This window comes from Amblyomma americanum, chromosome 5 (assembly GCF_052857255.1).
Source record: "Amblyomma americanum isolate KBUSLIRL-KWMA chromosome 5, ASM5285725v1, whole genome shotgun sequence".
NCBI lineage: Eukaryota > Metazoa > Arthropoda > Arachnida > Ixodida > Ixodidae > Amblyomma > Amblyomma americanum.
The window spans coordinates 164,463,703-164,480,348 of record NC_135501.1 but is presented as its reverse complement, the minus strand read 5'-3'; the positions used below and the strand labels follow the sequence as shown (position 1 = coordinate 164,480,348).

Genomic DNA, 16,646 nt, shown 5'->3' with positions numbered 1-16,646 from the left:
CTCAGCCTGAGCACCTGAAGTGCAGTGTTGAAAAAACTCCCTGTAGTAAGTTTCATAGGGAGTTTCACAGGTTTCATAGTCTTTAGTGAAACTTGTTTTCGGGCGGGTTGGTTCATTCTTTGTTGAACGACTTAGCACAAGGGCCATGATCATGAAAGAAGCTGCATCCTGCGCCTGCGCTTGTCTTCTCTCATGATCATGACTCTTATTGCTTTGAGTTTCTCAAGAAAGTTTCCTAGCTTTATGTACTACGTAGTCTAAGAAAACTGGAGGCTTGCCGGCAGTCGCTTCACCCCTGACAGTAAAATGAACTGCTCTGTACAAAGCACACATCACAGCTTGCTGCCAGTAGCAGATGCCGGAGCTCGTAAGTAGTGCCTTTGTGTGAATGCAGGAGGGGCCTTTGTTTTTATTATTTGAAGGATATTTTTGTCACTAGCATGGGTGAAGAGCTCTGCGGTCAACGACATATCATTGTGGTTTTGACCCAGCGGCATGGAGTCTGGGGCACGAAAGGGCTTCCGCCTGCTGGAGGCGCTTGGCCGGCAAGGCCGGGTGCGGGAGGCGCTCCAGATGGCCGAGCAGCTGCTGCCAACTGTGAACCCGTCGTCCGTGTCCTCCCGACCCCTGCGACCCCTTGTGCAGCAACTGGCCGCCCTGGGCGAGGTGGAGAAGTTGGCCGCGCTACGCCCTCAGCTGCCCGACCGACTGCTTCGGCAGCTGTCCTTTGACAACCTCCTGTGCAACGCCTACACGCATAGGTCAGGAGCAGTGACCTCTGTTTGTTTTGGTTCTGCTGCTTGAAGCTGTTTTCCTCGTGATGGCAGTGAATTGTCCTAGATTAGTACTAGAGAAACAAGTCTTCAAGACATTGTGGGCGTTGGCTTGTAACTTGTTGAGGCAGCAGCTGTCTGTGACCGTCACTTTACCCAGACCGTACTACCACACCTAGGGGCTTCTTCTTTCATTGTGCAGCGGACGTGTTGGGGAGCTCCTGTCACAGCTGGAGGCAGCGCCAGCTGAGTGGGCCGCAGGCGGCCGCTGCCCTGTGGGTGGGCTGCTGGGGCTTCTGGCCCGCCATCCCGAATTGGCCGAGCGTGTCCAGGCCCTGGGTCGCACCTACGGCACCGAGCACGACTGCTGGGCGCCACTCACCGCCTTGTGGATACACCGGGTGATCCAGCAGGACTACACGGGGGCTGACCAGCTTCTCCAGGTGCTCACTTGCACTGGTTGCAACAAAGCCGCATTGTGCGCTTGTGTTTTCCAACTGAGAAACAAAATACTTGAAGAAAATTTTTTTTATGGAGGTGTAATGCAAAAGACATGCCCATGTGCTGTGCGATCACGGTGCATGCTAAAGCACACCATGCCCCTGGGGGTGGGGGGTGGAGGTTGAAATGAATCAGGAGCCCTCCAGTACAGCGCCTCGTTCTTGTCCTTCTTTTGCTCCCTCCTTCAGTCCTACCCTCTCAGTGTGGTTGAGGTGTCCACCGAGAAATGAGACAGTTACTGCGCCTTTCCGTTCCTCATGACCAATTTTTCTAATGCACCTAAGTTAGCCACAGGAGATCCTTCTTTGCCTTTGGATGTGCGTGGCTGGCTCAAGTTACAACTTCAGCAGGCCAGCTAATTTTGTTCAAATATATAAAACACGCATTGCGGCTAGACATACGGTCACTTGCCTCTTCTATCAAATAAAGTTTTCTTTTTCTTGCAGTTGTGGTTACAGTAAAAGTTCGTTAATTCTAACTAACGCCTGGGTCCCGCCACAGCCCTGTGTATTTCAATAGGGGAAAACTCCCGATAATTCACACAAGTCGGCATCCACTAAGGTTAATTCAAACTAGGGGCCCCCAGCTGACACTGCTCCTCATAGATAGAAGTTGACCCATAGTGAGTACAATGCGCTGCAAATTTACTAGAGATGTAAAACAATCGCAAAGAAAAAAAGCCGAGCGCACGAGGCTGGCGGAGCTCACGCTTCAGTGCATGCCGTAGCAGGTTTTCACTGCTGGAGCACTCGCCCGCACCGCCGATGCTTCGGCTCAAGCCGTTCCAGGTTTTCGCTGTGCCGTAGTCGCTGGGTCGCGATCACATGGTGTACACAACACAGTCCGGCAATTCGGACGCCGCCACGCTGCCGTCCCGCCGTCGTACTTTTTGTTTGGGCTATGCGCTACGTGGACAACAGTGTGGAGACGTTGGAGACCTTGAGTGATGCCGATATAATTGAGGCTGCATGCTGTCAGTAGACGCCACAGAGCTCACGTGCGGTGAGCACAGCCGACAGTGATGAGTCTGACGGCGATAATGAGCCAGTGCCACCGCCAAGTGCATGTGAAGTAGCGTCGGTGTTCGATGTTGCAGCACGCTAATTCTCTGCTACTGAGAACTTGGATGTTGCGCTGGAGCTGTTGGGCAAGCTGCAGATGATGCTGACAGAGTCTCGGCAGAAGAAACGCAAGCAAATGGACATCACTGATCACTTTTAATTTTGACAATCATTCTCAGTAAATAAACATGTTTTGGAGCATAAATAGCACCCTATATTCCAGCACTAAAGCTTGCTGCTCAATCGAATGCATTCCAGTACTTGTTTCTGGTGCATAACTGGCCGATCATCTTATTTCATTTGCCTTTAGGACTGCATGAATTTAATTCTCGGAATCACCCACCACCAACGTGTAGTAGCACCTAGCTCTCGATAACGAGCCTAGATGTGACTGCTTCGGGTTCTGCCCACACAGCGGGGAGCAATAACTGCTAGTTCTTGTACCCATTCGATAATTTGAACTTTACAGTTTCCGGTCCCCTTCGAGTTCGAAATAACGAGCTTTTACTGTACAAGAAAAGTATTGCAGTTCTTTTGCAAGCCACACTTAGAGGTGTTGAGACTGCATTTGTTGTGGGAAGAAATACAAAAGAAATCTGTCGTGGTATTTTATTTAATACTTTAATTTGGAGCGCTAAAAGCCATGCGAGAGACCCTAAATTCATCGCTCAGCCTATCAGCACTGGTCCCGGTAGTCACCTATGACAGAGATGTGCTCAGCTGGCACGTACTAAGTGTACAGGGGTGATGAAAAGAAAACCGAATGGAGCGGTGCCTGAGCGCTCCTCCGTTCACATTGGTGCTAGCAAAATGACGCTAGAGTCGTCTGTGATGCATTCTAGGAGGAAGACGCTGAAGTCCTTCTTTTACCACCCAGGTAAAAGCGCGATCAAAAGAAATCCGAACAACGGAGCGCGTAAGTGCCATGTTGTTCGTGCTTCTTTCCATCGTGATAGTACCATCACAAAGTGCCAATAATGGCCCAAGAGGGGACTCTGTTGCTAAATATCTGCTGCTGTGCAATTTTCGCCCCGAAAAATTTGTTGATTTTGGTGGTAAGGGTAAGCAAGCCGTAATAGCCTCCTAAGGCCCCACTACTTGAATAGGCGTCGATTGCTTCCTGAAACCTGATTTCTGTTGTTCTCCACCTTGCAGGAATTCCCACAGATGGGCCCACATCTCCTGTTTTCTCCTGTGATCAGGGAGTCCAGGGACAAAAAAGATGTAAGCACCTTTGCACAAATGTGGCGAGGGATGTACTTTTTCTGCACCGTCACGCCCTGAATTGAGGCTGCCTAATGTGCACATTCTGGCTTTGCCTTTCTTGTGGAATCTATGCTCTTTCTTCTTCTGCCTCTTTATTCTTTAGAGTTTTAGCTCGACTGGGCCTCCGAGTTATGCTGATTCCGTCGATAGAATCCAAGATGGCAGCCTCCATAGCAGCGTCATTGTATCCCAGTGGTCTCTATGGTAACCAAGGTGGTTACATAATGGAATAAAATAATAACAGGCGCCAGTGTGATGCCAGAGCACCACAACTAAAAACTAAACTATGTTGATCCCGGTATATATTGTGCCCTGCACATATTTGGTGGCAGCGGCCCCCCCAATCTTTATCATCGCTCCCTCCTCCACGCACTCTCTGTGCCTCCTCTTCTTCGGCGCAGGGCACTTGGTCGGCCTACCTCGTGCCCTGGGCATTTATTCCCGTAACAATATATCCCTGTCAGCCAGGCATTAAAGTTGGGCCACTTAGTCCCGACATTCGTGTACAATTTGTGGGCGAACCGTTTGCCGCAGAATGTTCTGGATGGTTTCATAAGATTCAGCGTTTCATGCAGCATAGACTTACTAGTTAAGTTAGAGCCTAGCTCGTGTCAGGGATTCGAACTGGCTACCTATTTACTCCCAATTCCACATCTCTATGAATCTTCATATTAACATTGTGGCTCAACGGTTCTTCGTGGTAGAATGCTGGGGTTGGTAGCATACAATTTCGCGTTTTGTACAGCTTGAACTTACTAGTTAGGCTAGAGTCAAGCTCGCGGCAGGGATTCGAACCGGTGACGTACGTTAGGTGTGTTAACGCTCGATATTCGATCACTGCCTCAGCATCTGCTCATTTTTTCTTGTTGCACTGATGGTTCACATTTTGGTTCACAATTGGTTCACATTTTCCTCCTTATAAAAGTTGCAATCCTTTCCTTAAATGCACTTAAGTAGAGCCTTTTGCTTGGCTTTTGGGTGCTTTAAGCTAAAGAAATTGCGAGCACAACATGGACTGCATGAAAAGACAGTGGTTATCACACTTTGTCTGTTCACCATGTCCCCATTGTGCTAACAAATGTTTCGCTTGTCCTTCCCTAAATGTTGGCAGAATTCGCTGCTCATTATTTCATCCTTTGCCCTTTCCAGGAACGCATGGCCCGGTATGTGGCGGACACACTGGCGGCCCGTGACGCTTCCTCCAGGGGCCAGGCTCTGGCGCGCAGCAACCTTGTGCGTGTGCTAGGTGAGCGTGTGTAACGTACGCACATTGTTCCTGTGGCTGCATGTTCATCGATGAAGGCACTGCTAGCTGATTGGTCAGCATCACACGGCATGCGTGTGCTGCTTACCATTGTCACGCGTTTGCAGGCATAGTGACGGACCACTTTCTCCTTGGCTTTAACTCGCTCCTTGCAGAGCCTGTTCACATCAGTCGAATTTATCGACAGTGAGAAACATGACCACGTTAAGCTCACTGAGCAAAACCCCTCCTTTTGCTCTGCGACGTCAGTGCACGTTAGAGAACCTCACTTGGCTGGAATTAATTCGGAGGCCTCTGAAGCGTGGGGAAAAACTGCACACTTTTCTGTGATGGGTAAACAGAGCTGTATCTCAAGGTGATGTCCAAAAGAGAATTTGTGTGTAATAGTGGGGTGGGGGGGCAAGGAAGGCTGCAGTAAGGGAAAGGCTTTCCAAATCCGTTTTGTTGTAAGCTGAAGCATTATTTCCCTGAATTCCCGAAAGCACTGCAGTGGTTCAATCCCCATTGCTGCTAGGTGTCCACTGGTTTCCCATTGGGTACAAGCTTTCTCCTGTCTGGTGATCGGCTTATCTGTAGTGAAATGCTTGGCAACATAGGTCTTCAGCCCATCTCGTGCAGACCACTAACACGATAGCTGTGGCGCTCTTTTGAACAATCCGCCCTTGCGCCATGAAAGCCATCACTGCGATCATTAAAAGCATAGCAGACCAAAGGGTTCAGCTGGTTTGTTGGGGTTGATCTTTGGCTGTGGTGTTCTTTAACAGAAGGTGATGCGCCACGATACAACGCTGGTATTGTGTGTGTGCTACAGCGCTGCAGGGCAAGGTGGACGAGGCCCTGCAGGTGGTGCAGGCGGCGGAAGAGTCGAATATTGCCCCTTGGGCGTTGGCCTGCCTGCGAGAAGCCCTGGAGGCAGCGGGCAGGCCCGTGCCCTTCCAGGTGCCCCCGCCGCAGCAGCGGCAACGGCAGCAGCAGTGGGAGAAGGACGAGGTGGGTCGGCTTGTACCATGTGTTGTCCAAAGGGGAAAGAATTTCGGGAACACCTTCACCACCATTAGAGGGACGCTGGGGATAAACTCTCATCTAATTTTCGTTCTTTGTAAGATTTATTGCTTGGCATTCTATGGCTCTGTTGACATTCATTTTGCAGCAGAAGATGCATTCATTGTAGAGAAATTTGGAGTTGAGAATGCAATATGCTTTCCTGCCATTCGATTCGAACTTACCAAACCAAACCGAAGTTACAGTGTTTGTACCAGGACTGTTATACAGTAGAGTCTCGATGATACGATCCTGATTGATACTAATTTCAGGATGATGCGCATTCGAAAAATGTCCTGGCCAGAGTGCATTGTGTACAGTGGGCAGAAATTCGGATGCTATGAGCAATCTCCCTCCCCGCTGCTGATGATACGAATTTGCGAGCCACTACTGCATCCTTGAGCACCAAACACTTGCTGCCCATAATCCACCTGCGCCATCGCGCGGTACCCGCCGCATGATGGCTTCGTCAGTGAGCATCTAAAGACTGCGTATCTTAGACCCTAAAGGACGAGAAATTAGCATAGGACAGAAACGGCAGGCTTGAAGTATGCACTGCGTACAGCGTGGCCCATGTGCCGGGGCATTTAACAGCGTGGTTTTGTTTTTGTCCGTTCAGTTCGCGACAGTGTTTGAGCCCATCACGAGGCTCGCAGTCCAGTGAAACTGATACGCGAGCCTCAGTGGCAGCTCATATTTGCTACTCTTGTGTCCATTTCACAAGGCCTCTTGTTGCGTTTCGCCAGTAGTGCTTTGTGCCTTACCCCTCTGATAATCAACCGCTGATGTCACTGCTCCAGTAAGGAGTTATCTGGCTACCTTATGTGCGTCATGACAGCATTCAATAAGCCCTTTGTCATGTGAGCATTAAGTCAAACTGGGATATAACTTGTGTTTTTTTGCTGAGTGCAGTTGTTATCCAAATAATTGTAAGAAAGGTACTACTCTACAAATTAAGCTTCATTATTATTTCTACTACTACATGATTCTCCGCCTTTATTTAATGCCTGGTGGGTCTTAGAGGTGTAGTAAATTATGGTAACAATGCTTGAAAGCTAAACTTGTTTGCATTATCGGTTTATTTCCATAGCTGTGTTTTGTGTTACGCACTTGGTATTTTGAACTGTCTGCGCTGACATCCGTAATTATTTGAAATTATTTGATTCGATCCACAAGCAGTTTTAGTTTTATTCAGATGCATTTCTTAACCAAGAATTTGATATTAGCACACCTCTACTACATATTTAATTTATTGTACGTGCCTGACTATGTGTGCACAGTTTTTTCCTTCCTACACGTTCACAAATGTGTGCCTACATTGCTAATTTTGTTCTCAGAGTAATGATGTTTTTCTTTAAGTAAATCTACCCATTTTTTTTCTATACAGTTCTAATTTGTGCATCCATTTTGCATGCCTGACTCGATGTCTTTCTGCACAAGATTTTTCAGGCTTTGGCACATTTTTCTGTCCACATTTGTGAAAATTGTGCCTTATATAGGCAAGGTTTGATGGTGTTCAGGTCACTTTTGCATATGTGGACATAGTGTCTGAAGGTGATATCCGGGTTTAACGCATGTTTGGCCTTGATGTGAGATCACTAATTTGAGTTACAGAATCTTGCACATATGATATCAGCGGATTCGCCCTTTCCTTGTTGGGTTGCTTGTTGCAGGCGGGGCACATGTGCAATGCTGCTAGGCCTTTTAGCTGTGTGCTTGTGTGTACCTGATCGTATATTGCTGCTATCGCAGTCACCTCATCAGATGACGCAGCACTTGTAGAAGTTAACTGACAGAGTGGCTGTCCTTCACAGTACCTACCAAAGCCAGCTGTGCTAAATATAAACAGCTGTTGGTTGCACCTATGTTTTAAGATGTTTCCTTCTTATGTACTACCCCATGTAAAGTCATACAAAGCACAAGAATTTCACAGACCTGGTAGTGTCTTGAAAGATCACCTGTACACGGCCTTAAAAGAGATGGTGGGGCTAACTACCACAGTCTAGCCTTCTAGTGCCCATGCAGCTTTTGTTATCCATTGTTGAGCTAGCTAGGCTCTAACTGAGGCATGTTTAGAAATCACTACTCTTCTGTGTGCCGATGAATGTGCTTGCTGTGCAGGACAACTCCTCGGATGATGAAGATAACAAGAACCGCTAAGCTGCACCTGGAACATCCATCACATAGTAATATCACCGTTTGTGCAAGCCACCTTGTAAATAGATCTAGTCGAATAAACCCATGTCCAAATCAATGCTGCAGAAGGCCACATATGTTCAGTGGGCTGCCTTATTATGGTGTTTCTTTTTGACATGCTAAGTGCTTGTAAGCTTGAGCCCAGTTTTTGTGTGGACAATGTGAACTAAATTGTGTTTAAATAGGTTCAGAAACACTGGGAACAACACAAGCACTTTGTTGCTGCAACACTTGTGGACTTATTTTTACTGCTCCTTCAGAATGTAACTTTAAAGGGACCATGAAATGATATTTACTAAGGTTAGGACAAGCTCATGAGAATTCGGTATGCCATCACTCAACACTGCATTGCACTGCAAATTTTTTAAGTTAGCTTCCTTAACACCGAAGATATCAGCAATTAGAAATGATGCTCATGCTCTTCCTCCTCAACTTGTGCGCCGACGCTCTAGAAGAAAAAATATAAAGAGGTCATTACTGCACCCTGCCCCTCTCTGTCTAGTGCGTCACTTGGACATGCCCTGTGAGAAGGCTCGCCCAAATTACCCGCTGTATGGCAGAGTGGTGTGTGGGTAAGAACGTATGATAAGGTGTTGGCCTAATCAGTTGTGAGCAGCAGTTTTAAAATGTTGCTATAAATTATAGTGTCCACTCAGAGATTTTAACTTTGACTCAAACACTCACAAAGACCACCTGTTCAGATTTGTTACATTAGGTTATATCCATCAAAACCATTTCAGGGCCACTTTAAGCTGCTTCAGTACACCACTTGTGTCATGAGCATGTAACATTTCAACTCCACCTTCGTGTTTTTTGACAGTCCTCTGCCTCACTGTTATATAGAATGTTTAATTGTATTCAGTACAGATTTAAAAAAAGTAAAAATGCTAAATAATATAGCTACTTAATGTCACTTTGAGGCTGGGTTTTCTGGCTAGGTGGATGCCTCTTTCAGGGTTATTCAGGAATAATTTCCCAGCTTATCAATTACTTTCTAATTAAACATTTGGGAATAATTGCCCAGCTTGTTATCAGTTACTTTATAATTAAACTTATAATAATGCTACATTGATTATAATGAAATGCCCTGTATAAGTGTACCAGGCAACAAAAATTCTTGCTCCATCCTGGGGTGCTGTTGTGATCTCTGCCTTCTGCTGTAGTGCATGGAACTTTTGCTTACAAAACACTGTAGTTCAGTGGAAGTTAGTGCTAGAGCCTTCATTGCAGTAATATCTATACAGTGTTTACCTGTATACTTTCAAGTAGCAGCGCTTTCTGAGTTGTAACACCTACAATGCAGGAATGCCACTAGTGTGGATGCTGTTAGATGGCGGTACTGTTGCAGCTTGGCACAGAACCTTTTGCACATCTATCTGTGCTACGGTTTGCATAGATGTATGTCACTGCATGCACATCTTATCTGTGCTACGGTTTGTATAGATGTATGTCACTGCATGCACCTGTTGTATGTTTACTATTCTGAGTGAGACAGTGGGTTCGGCTTTCTCTGCAGTGGCCACATTTCAGTGGAGGCGAAATAGTACACGCCCATGTGCTGTGATTTCGGCGCAGATGAAGGAACTCCAGATGGTTGAAATTAATCCGGAGCACGTTAAAACCCACTGATTAGTAGTGAAGAGAATGAGCATCCCCTTGCCATAGAGCAAGAGAGTTGCGAGAGTAACGATCCTCTTGAGCCACAGGGGAATAAAAATTAGCTGGCGATTATGATTGTCAGTAATGTGATTTTTGAGCGCAGCTGCAGCGGTACTCGAACCTTAGGCGACCGCATATGGAACACTCAGTGCCGAACGGAGGCGGCTCTGGGTTTCTGCCTCGGCAGCGCGTATTGCGTTCTGCCGCGGGTAAGGCCCGTTTCACATGCATGCGATTTTCGCCTGCGACACTGCGAATTCTGTCGGTCTGCGACTGGGGAGGGCCGTCGGTCTAGTCGCAGACGGCTTGCGATCGAGTTCCGTCCGGTTGGAATTCAGTCGCAGCGCCAGTGTGTTCGCTCTGCGACTGACCATTGGGGAGCGCCGAGACGGCGTGCGACGTGCGGTCACGTGGGTACTGTTACCGCGGTGGAAGCAAAAGTGTTTATTCTAATCAAAACATGCGGAATAATGCCTTGCATCTAAAAATACTCTGGTCATAAAATCATCAACACATTCTGTGTAATGTTTCTGTCGCGTTTAATAATGGGTTGTCTATGCAAACATCAAGAAGCCTTGCCTATTCCTCTGACCGAATTCGTTGTGTCGGTGTCGCATGTGAAAGCAGTGACCGAAAATCGCACTGCGGCCTCACCGACTACACCGGATATTTTCGGTCCAGTCGCAGCATGTGAAACGGGCCTAAGCCTCTCCTCGGGCGTACGACCAGCGCGCGCTACTTTGGCGCCACCGGCGAGCAGATCGGCGCGCGCTACCGCGCTCGGTTACGCCGAGGCACGCCGTTCGAGCGGAGAACGGGTGCCTAAGGCCCATTTCACAGGCATGCGATTTTCGCCTGCCACACTGCGAATTCTGTCGGTCTGCGACTGGGGAGGGCCGTCGGTCTAGTCGCAGACGACTTGCGATCGATCGAGTTCCGTCCGGTTAGAATTCAGTCGCAGCGTCGGTGTGTTCGCTTTGCGACTGACCAATGGGGAGCGCCGAGACGGCGTGCGACGTGCGGTCACGTGGGAGCTGTTGCCGCGGTTAAAGCAAAACTGTTTATTCTAATCAAAGATACGAAATAATGTCTTGCATCTGAAAATACGCTGGACGTAACAACACATTTCGTGTAGCGTTTCCGTCGCGTTTATAATGGGTTGCCTATGCAAGCATCAACCAACCTTGCCTTTTCCTCCGACCGAATTCGTTGTGTCGGTGTTGCATGTGAAAGCACTGACCGAAAATCGCACTGCGGCCTCACCGACTACACCGGATATTTTGAGTCCAGTCGCAGCATGTGAAGCGGGCCTCAGTCGTATGGCCGCGTGTATCGCCGCCATTTTCTGTCAAAAACGCAAAGGTCGAATTGACCGCCTCGAGACTGTCACAGAAAAGTGTCGATTTCCGCCTGCATAATTAGGTGTGCAACGTCACCACTCCTGCCACATCAATGACGTAATCTGCAGTCACACATGACGCAAAAAAAATGGCAGTGGCTTAGCTCGGCTGTGCCAGGATATATGTAGCGAAAGCAAGTGCGAAACTCCTAGGTTGGCCTTGTTCACATATTCCACAACGTATGAAGCACAGGCATAAAACGTCCAGTATGACCTGTATAGGTCCATGTTTGATTTCAGCACCGAGGCTATCCAAGGATTGAAGGGGTCGCGTCACTCTTACGCCTATTCTCTAGGCTAACGGCACGTTGTTCTTCGGTTTCTTGAGCCCGCCGCTGAAGTCTCTTGGTCGCATTCCATCGTTCATCACGGGCCGTCTTCAGTGAAGCAAGACTCAGGTCTCTCCTCCGGCTGCTCTCGCTGCTGCTAGCGGTCGAGACACCGGACGTTAAACGTGCCTGTCTCGCGGCGGCATAATCACGGCAGCGTTTAGCCGGTCGTTCGGCGCGCTGTTCGTCTGTTTCCTGGGCGATTCGTTTCCTCTTCATCTCGTTCCGCCTCCTCCAGCCAATGCTCCAGCTTATCAGAATTGTCGCCGTCCATACTGTCACCTCAACTGTGGTTGCGGCGCACGGCAGCTCTCCTTTTCAATCCTGTGACATCTTATCACGCATGTGACGCAGCTGTCGAAGCAAGCGGAGGCGAGCGCAAACGACGAGGAACGCGGTGTCACATCCTACCAAACAGCGGCGGCGGGCGGACGGCGCGGTGTGACGTCATGCCAGATGGCGCGGCGAGCGCGCGTTGTGACGTCACGTGCCTTCATGGAGTACCGCCACGGCAGCCAATAAAGCTTTCGATTTAAAATGCAAAATGGCCGCCGGCCACGACCGACCAATAGGAGCGAGGCTTATTGACACCTTTTTGACAAGTTTCTGACAATTTTCCTAATTGACAGTTGCGTAATCTGGCCCCGTGTCTTGCATATCTTGGTGGACGCCCGAGCCGCGTTCAGTGACCATTTCGCGGGCGGACGGACAACGATTAGCCATTAAAGGCTCTCGCCTTAAAACTAGGTTTGCGCGTCTTCGGTGCGTTCTCGGATCGGTGAGCCTTGCACGCGTGTGTTCTGCGATCAGTGCTCGAGACCACAGCCCATCTGCACCAGCGAGGTGAGACGAACGCCGACTGCGCAGAGCGATTAGCGTGCTTGCGTTAAACGTGAGACGCAAGCCCTGCAGTGACGTTTGAGGGCCGCTGCGTCTCCCCACAGTGGAAGGACACTTTGAACGGCCGTTCGGGATCGATTGCCTGGAGAGTTATCTAGTCTCCTCAGCGCCCGTGTAATACACACGCGCAACAACAGGATCCATGGCTACGTCAACTATCGTAGCCAACTTGGAGGGAGACGTCAAACATCATAGCCGACTAACTTTTGCCATGCAAGAAGAAGTGTCGGAAGCGTTGAAGCGGGGCCCGCCGCAGGAGGTGCTGGTCGAGGCGTTCTCTATTGCTGTCCGTCGGCGTGACATAGCCACGCTAAGGGAAGGACGGTGGCTTAACGACAACGTCGTGAACGTTTACTTGGCCATGATCGCGGAACGCTCCGAGAAGCGAGGCGGTCCGCGCGTGTACGCGTTCAGCACATTCTTCTTCACCAAGTTGTACCGATGTGGATATGAGGGCGTGAGACGCTGGACGCGAGGCGCCGACCTCTTCGATTACGATATTCTGCTAATGCCCCTGCACTTTGCGGACACCTCCCACTGGTGTCTCGTCGTGGTGGATTTCCGGACGTCCGACATGGCCATCTACGACAGCCTGGGCCCAAGCGAGAAGCATGCCGAAAGCATCGACGCATTGGCGCATTACCTGCAACAGGAGAGCCACCTGCGTGGCCGTGACCTGGACTGGGCCGGCTGGCGTTTTTACCCACGCACAGTGCCGCTCCAGACGAACTCCAGCGACTGTGGTGTCTTTATGTGTCGTTACGCCGAGTGCCTGACTCGGGACGCACCCATTTTGTTCAAGCAGAGGCACATACCGTACTTGCGCAGGCGTATTGTGTACGAGATTTTACACCGCAGGCTCCTTCGATGGTGAATTCTACGCGTAACAAAATGCCTCGGCTCAAGCGTTCGTGCCACCAGTTTGTATGTTGGTAGTGCGCATGTAGCATCAATGCGTTTGTTTCTATGATGTGATTTGCTGTAATTTTTCTTATTGGGGTTCGCGCCACTGTGGATTTTTGATAGCTACTGCCCCTGGTTATTCCTTTTGTATATTTCACAGCGTCTGTTTCTATGTATCTGATTTGCTGTAATTTCTTTGAAGCTTGTTGGTTTTGCATGTTGATAGTGTGCAATTATTTTGATTACTGCGGACTGTTGAACATGCATTAGGTGGTGGCAGAAACTTTGGCATTAACAGAAATGGCGGGGCCGAAGACGCCGTAGCCGAGATGGTGCGCAAATTCGTCTCTCCGCGGAGCTTGCGTCTATTCAAATGTGGGCAAACCATAGCCGTTGTTGAGCTCCGCTCGCTTGCCGATACTTGCCTGCTAAATAAAACCCGCCGCACTTCGAGTTCCATGTACTATTTCTGTATGTTGTCGGGAGGTGCGATTTAGCACTCCTATATGATTAAGTGCCAATGGCTAATAATATTTCATTTTGTAGGTTATTCATTTGTTATTCCGTTTTATAATTTAGAGTTTCTATATTTGTTTTTTTTTACAATTCTCGCGTCCCTTTTCAGTACGGACGCGGCATAGATTACATCTTTTGCACAACCGAGGTTGTGGGCTAAAAATGAGCTCCCCAGCTGTTTTTGCAAGTTCTTTCTCTCTATCCCGATCTAAAGTTGTTAGTGCTCTTTTAACGTTTTTAAGCTCTTCAGGCATTTGTGGCGCTGATGCGTTGCATTCATTGCGCATAAGAATCAGGGGACATATTTTGCATATAGTCGGTCTATCGATCAGAGGTGGTGGTAAAAACATTTATTAATTATAGAGAGAGGTGTTGGGGTCCGTGACCTGAAGGGTCACGCCCTTACAACCACTAGGTGGGGATGCCTAGTCAGGCACCCCATTGGCGGTTGCCGCAGCCCGGGCACGCTGCGTTAAGGCCCTTTGGGCCTGGAGGGTGCAGCAGCCGGACAGGGTCGCCTCCCAGTCCTCTCGGGTGGGGTTTGGGATAGGGGGTAGGGATGGGTTCTGCTGGCAGGCCCACACCATGTGGTAGGTGTCCGACACCTCCCCACAGTGAGAGCACCGCCCGTCGAATTGAGGATTGAAATGCTTTAGAGTTGCCGGGCACAGGATCGTGTTAGTGAGCAGGCGCAGGAGTACCCGCTCGTTGGCCTTCCCCAGCCCTTTGCAAGGAGTGGGACGAGTTTGGTGGGTGGATTTGTAGTAATCGCATATTTCCTTAAAAGTGTAAACCGGATTGAAATCGGAGTCCTGGTCATCGTCGGGTCCCGAGGGAAACGCCCGGAGAGAGAGCGCGCGGGCGGCGGCGTCGGCTGCTTCGTTTCCGTGGAGGCCTTGGTGACCTGGAGCCCAAATAATAGATCGGTGTGCAGGATCGGAGTCTCGGCTACAATTTTGATAGATGCGATAAGCCAGGGGAGTAGCCCACCCTTGCTCGACGTTTCGACAAGCCCCTCGCGAGTCGGTGATTATGTATTTGGAGGAGGAGTCGGAGGCTGCCAGGGCGATGGCGACCTCTTCTGCGTGAATTGCTGACTGGGCCTTGAAAGTAAGGGCGTCTACTGCTTTGCCCTCGTGGACGACCGCGGCCGTGTACCATCCCTTGGGGTCCGGGCCGGAGGCGTCCACGTAGAAGACTCCTGGTTTATTCCCAAAATGGCGGTCCAAGGCTTCCGCCCGCGCCTGGCGCCTTCCATTATGGTCCTCTTTGGACATGTTGGTGGGGAGAGGCCGCACGTGGAGGGCGCGTCTCCAGTGTACGGGAAGGCGGCATCTCTCCTCTGTGAATTGGGTGTGCTGGATGTGAAGTCGGGCTAAAAGGCGGCGACCCGACCCTGTCTGTGAGACGAGTGTATTGGTTGGTGAGCTGGGCCTCCCGAAGCTCCCTGAAAGTGTTCACCATCCCCAGTCCCATGAGGTGGCTGGTAGAGGTAGAGACCGGGAGGTCCAGCGCGCGTTTCATGATTTTGCGGAGGATGACCTCGAGAGCATCCTCTTCCTGTTTCCGCAGGTGGAGGTAGGGAGTCGAATACAAGATTCGACTGGTCACGAATGCGTTCGCCAGCCGTAAGGCGTCTTTGCATCGTAACCCACCGCGCTTGTTGGAAACCCGGCGGACCATGCGGCCCACCTGGTCCCCCACCTGCCGGAGCTTGGCGAGTGTTGTGTCGCAACGTCGCTGGTTGTGTATGAAGAGTCCGAGCACTCTGATTTCCTTGGATTCGTTAATGGGGCCGCTTTGCAGGGAGAGATTGATTTGTGTCGAGCATGTGCGCGAGGGGCGCAGATGCACGAATTCCGATTTCTGCGGGGAGCATTGCAGATCACAGTCCCGGGCATAGTGGTCCACTATGCTGGCGGCCGTTTGCAGGCTGGTCTCCATGTCCCCTAGGCACCCTTGCGTAGCCCAGAGGGTGATGTCGTCGGCGTACAGCGCGTGCTGGACCCCTTCGACGGCACCCAGCAGGGCAGGTAGGCGCATCATGGCTATGTTGAATAGCAGAGGGGACCGTTTGTTATTTGCGTAGCCTTCTTCCCTATCACTATAGTGTAAGTAAGAGGTGATGGAGAAGGGTGAGTTACGGTAATTGCATCGCTCTAAGTGTTCACCCGAACTGAAATGGACTCGCCTAAACAGTGAAGCGAGGTAAGTGCGCTCAGCCCGGGTGGTGATAACGAGCATTCGCCGAAAGTCACACTTTGAACAGCTTTTTTGCCAGCTTCAAATTTTTTCCTCGTCTACAAATGTTAGTCGCGACTTGTGTCGTCATGACTTGCGACGTCATGACTGAGAGCTTCAGCCTAGCAAGCAATCCTATTCGCTAAGCAGGACTGACAGATGGTAAAAGCGTATCCAGGCGGTGGGCCACGGACGAGACCGAGGACCGGTCGCGTGAGGTCTACCGCGCGTGGCCCGGCCGTCGACAGCGTCCACACGACGGACCAAAAGAGCAGGCGACAATGCCTGGTACACTCCCAACGTCAAAGGTCTCTTATCCGCTTGCAGTAGCGCTCTTCTCATGGCGCGTTCACGCTTCGGCATTTGGCGGCAGAGCAAGCGGAATCCCAGCGGAAAGCTCGATCGCTCCGGGACCGATTTCTGCCGCGGCAGGGAGGAAGACATGGCGACGCGCTTCGAAGCAGGACCCCTAGCTTCGGACTCAATTCGTCATTTGTTACTGCCTTTTAACGCGCCAACGTTAAGTGCCCCGTGTCGCAGAAAAGCCGGTGTCGTCGGCGTCGGCGGCGTTAGCCGTGTGCGAAAAATGGTGCAGTA

At 50.1% G+C, this 16,646-nt stretch overlaps 2 protein-coding genes across 2 annotated transcripts in view; both read left to right on the top strand.

Annotated features, from left to right (window-relative positions):
- The window catches only part of bsf (bicoid stability factor), a 43,612-nt gene extending 35,452 nt beyond the window's left edge, over positions 1-8,160 (top strand). The window contains exons 25-30 of the mRNA XM_077665664.1: positions 492-761; positions 976-1,216; positions 3,491-3,559; positions 4,751-4,847; positions 5,677-5,855; positions 8,028-8,160. Coding sequence (XP_077521790.1) covers positions 492-761; positions 976-1,216; positions 3,491-3,559; positions 4,751-4,847; positions 5,677-5,855; positions 8,028-8,066 — 895 coding nt within the window. The 3' untranslated portion in view covers positions 8,067-8,160. The remainder of the gene's footprint in view (positions 1-491; positions 762-975; positions 1,217-3,490; positions 3,560-4,750; positions 4,848-5,676; positions 5,856-8,027) is intronic.
- Positions 8,161-12,600: 4,440 nt separating this feature from the next.
- Positions 12,601-13,263, top strand: LOC144134307 (sentrin-specific protease 1-like). The gene has a single exon (XM_077667249.1). The coding sequence runs from the start codon at positions 12,601-12,603 to the stop codon at positions 13,261-13,263; it is 663 nt and encodes a 220-aa protein (XP_077523375.1).
- Positions 13,264-16,646: the final 3,383 nt, after the last annotated feature.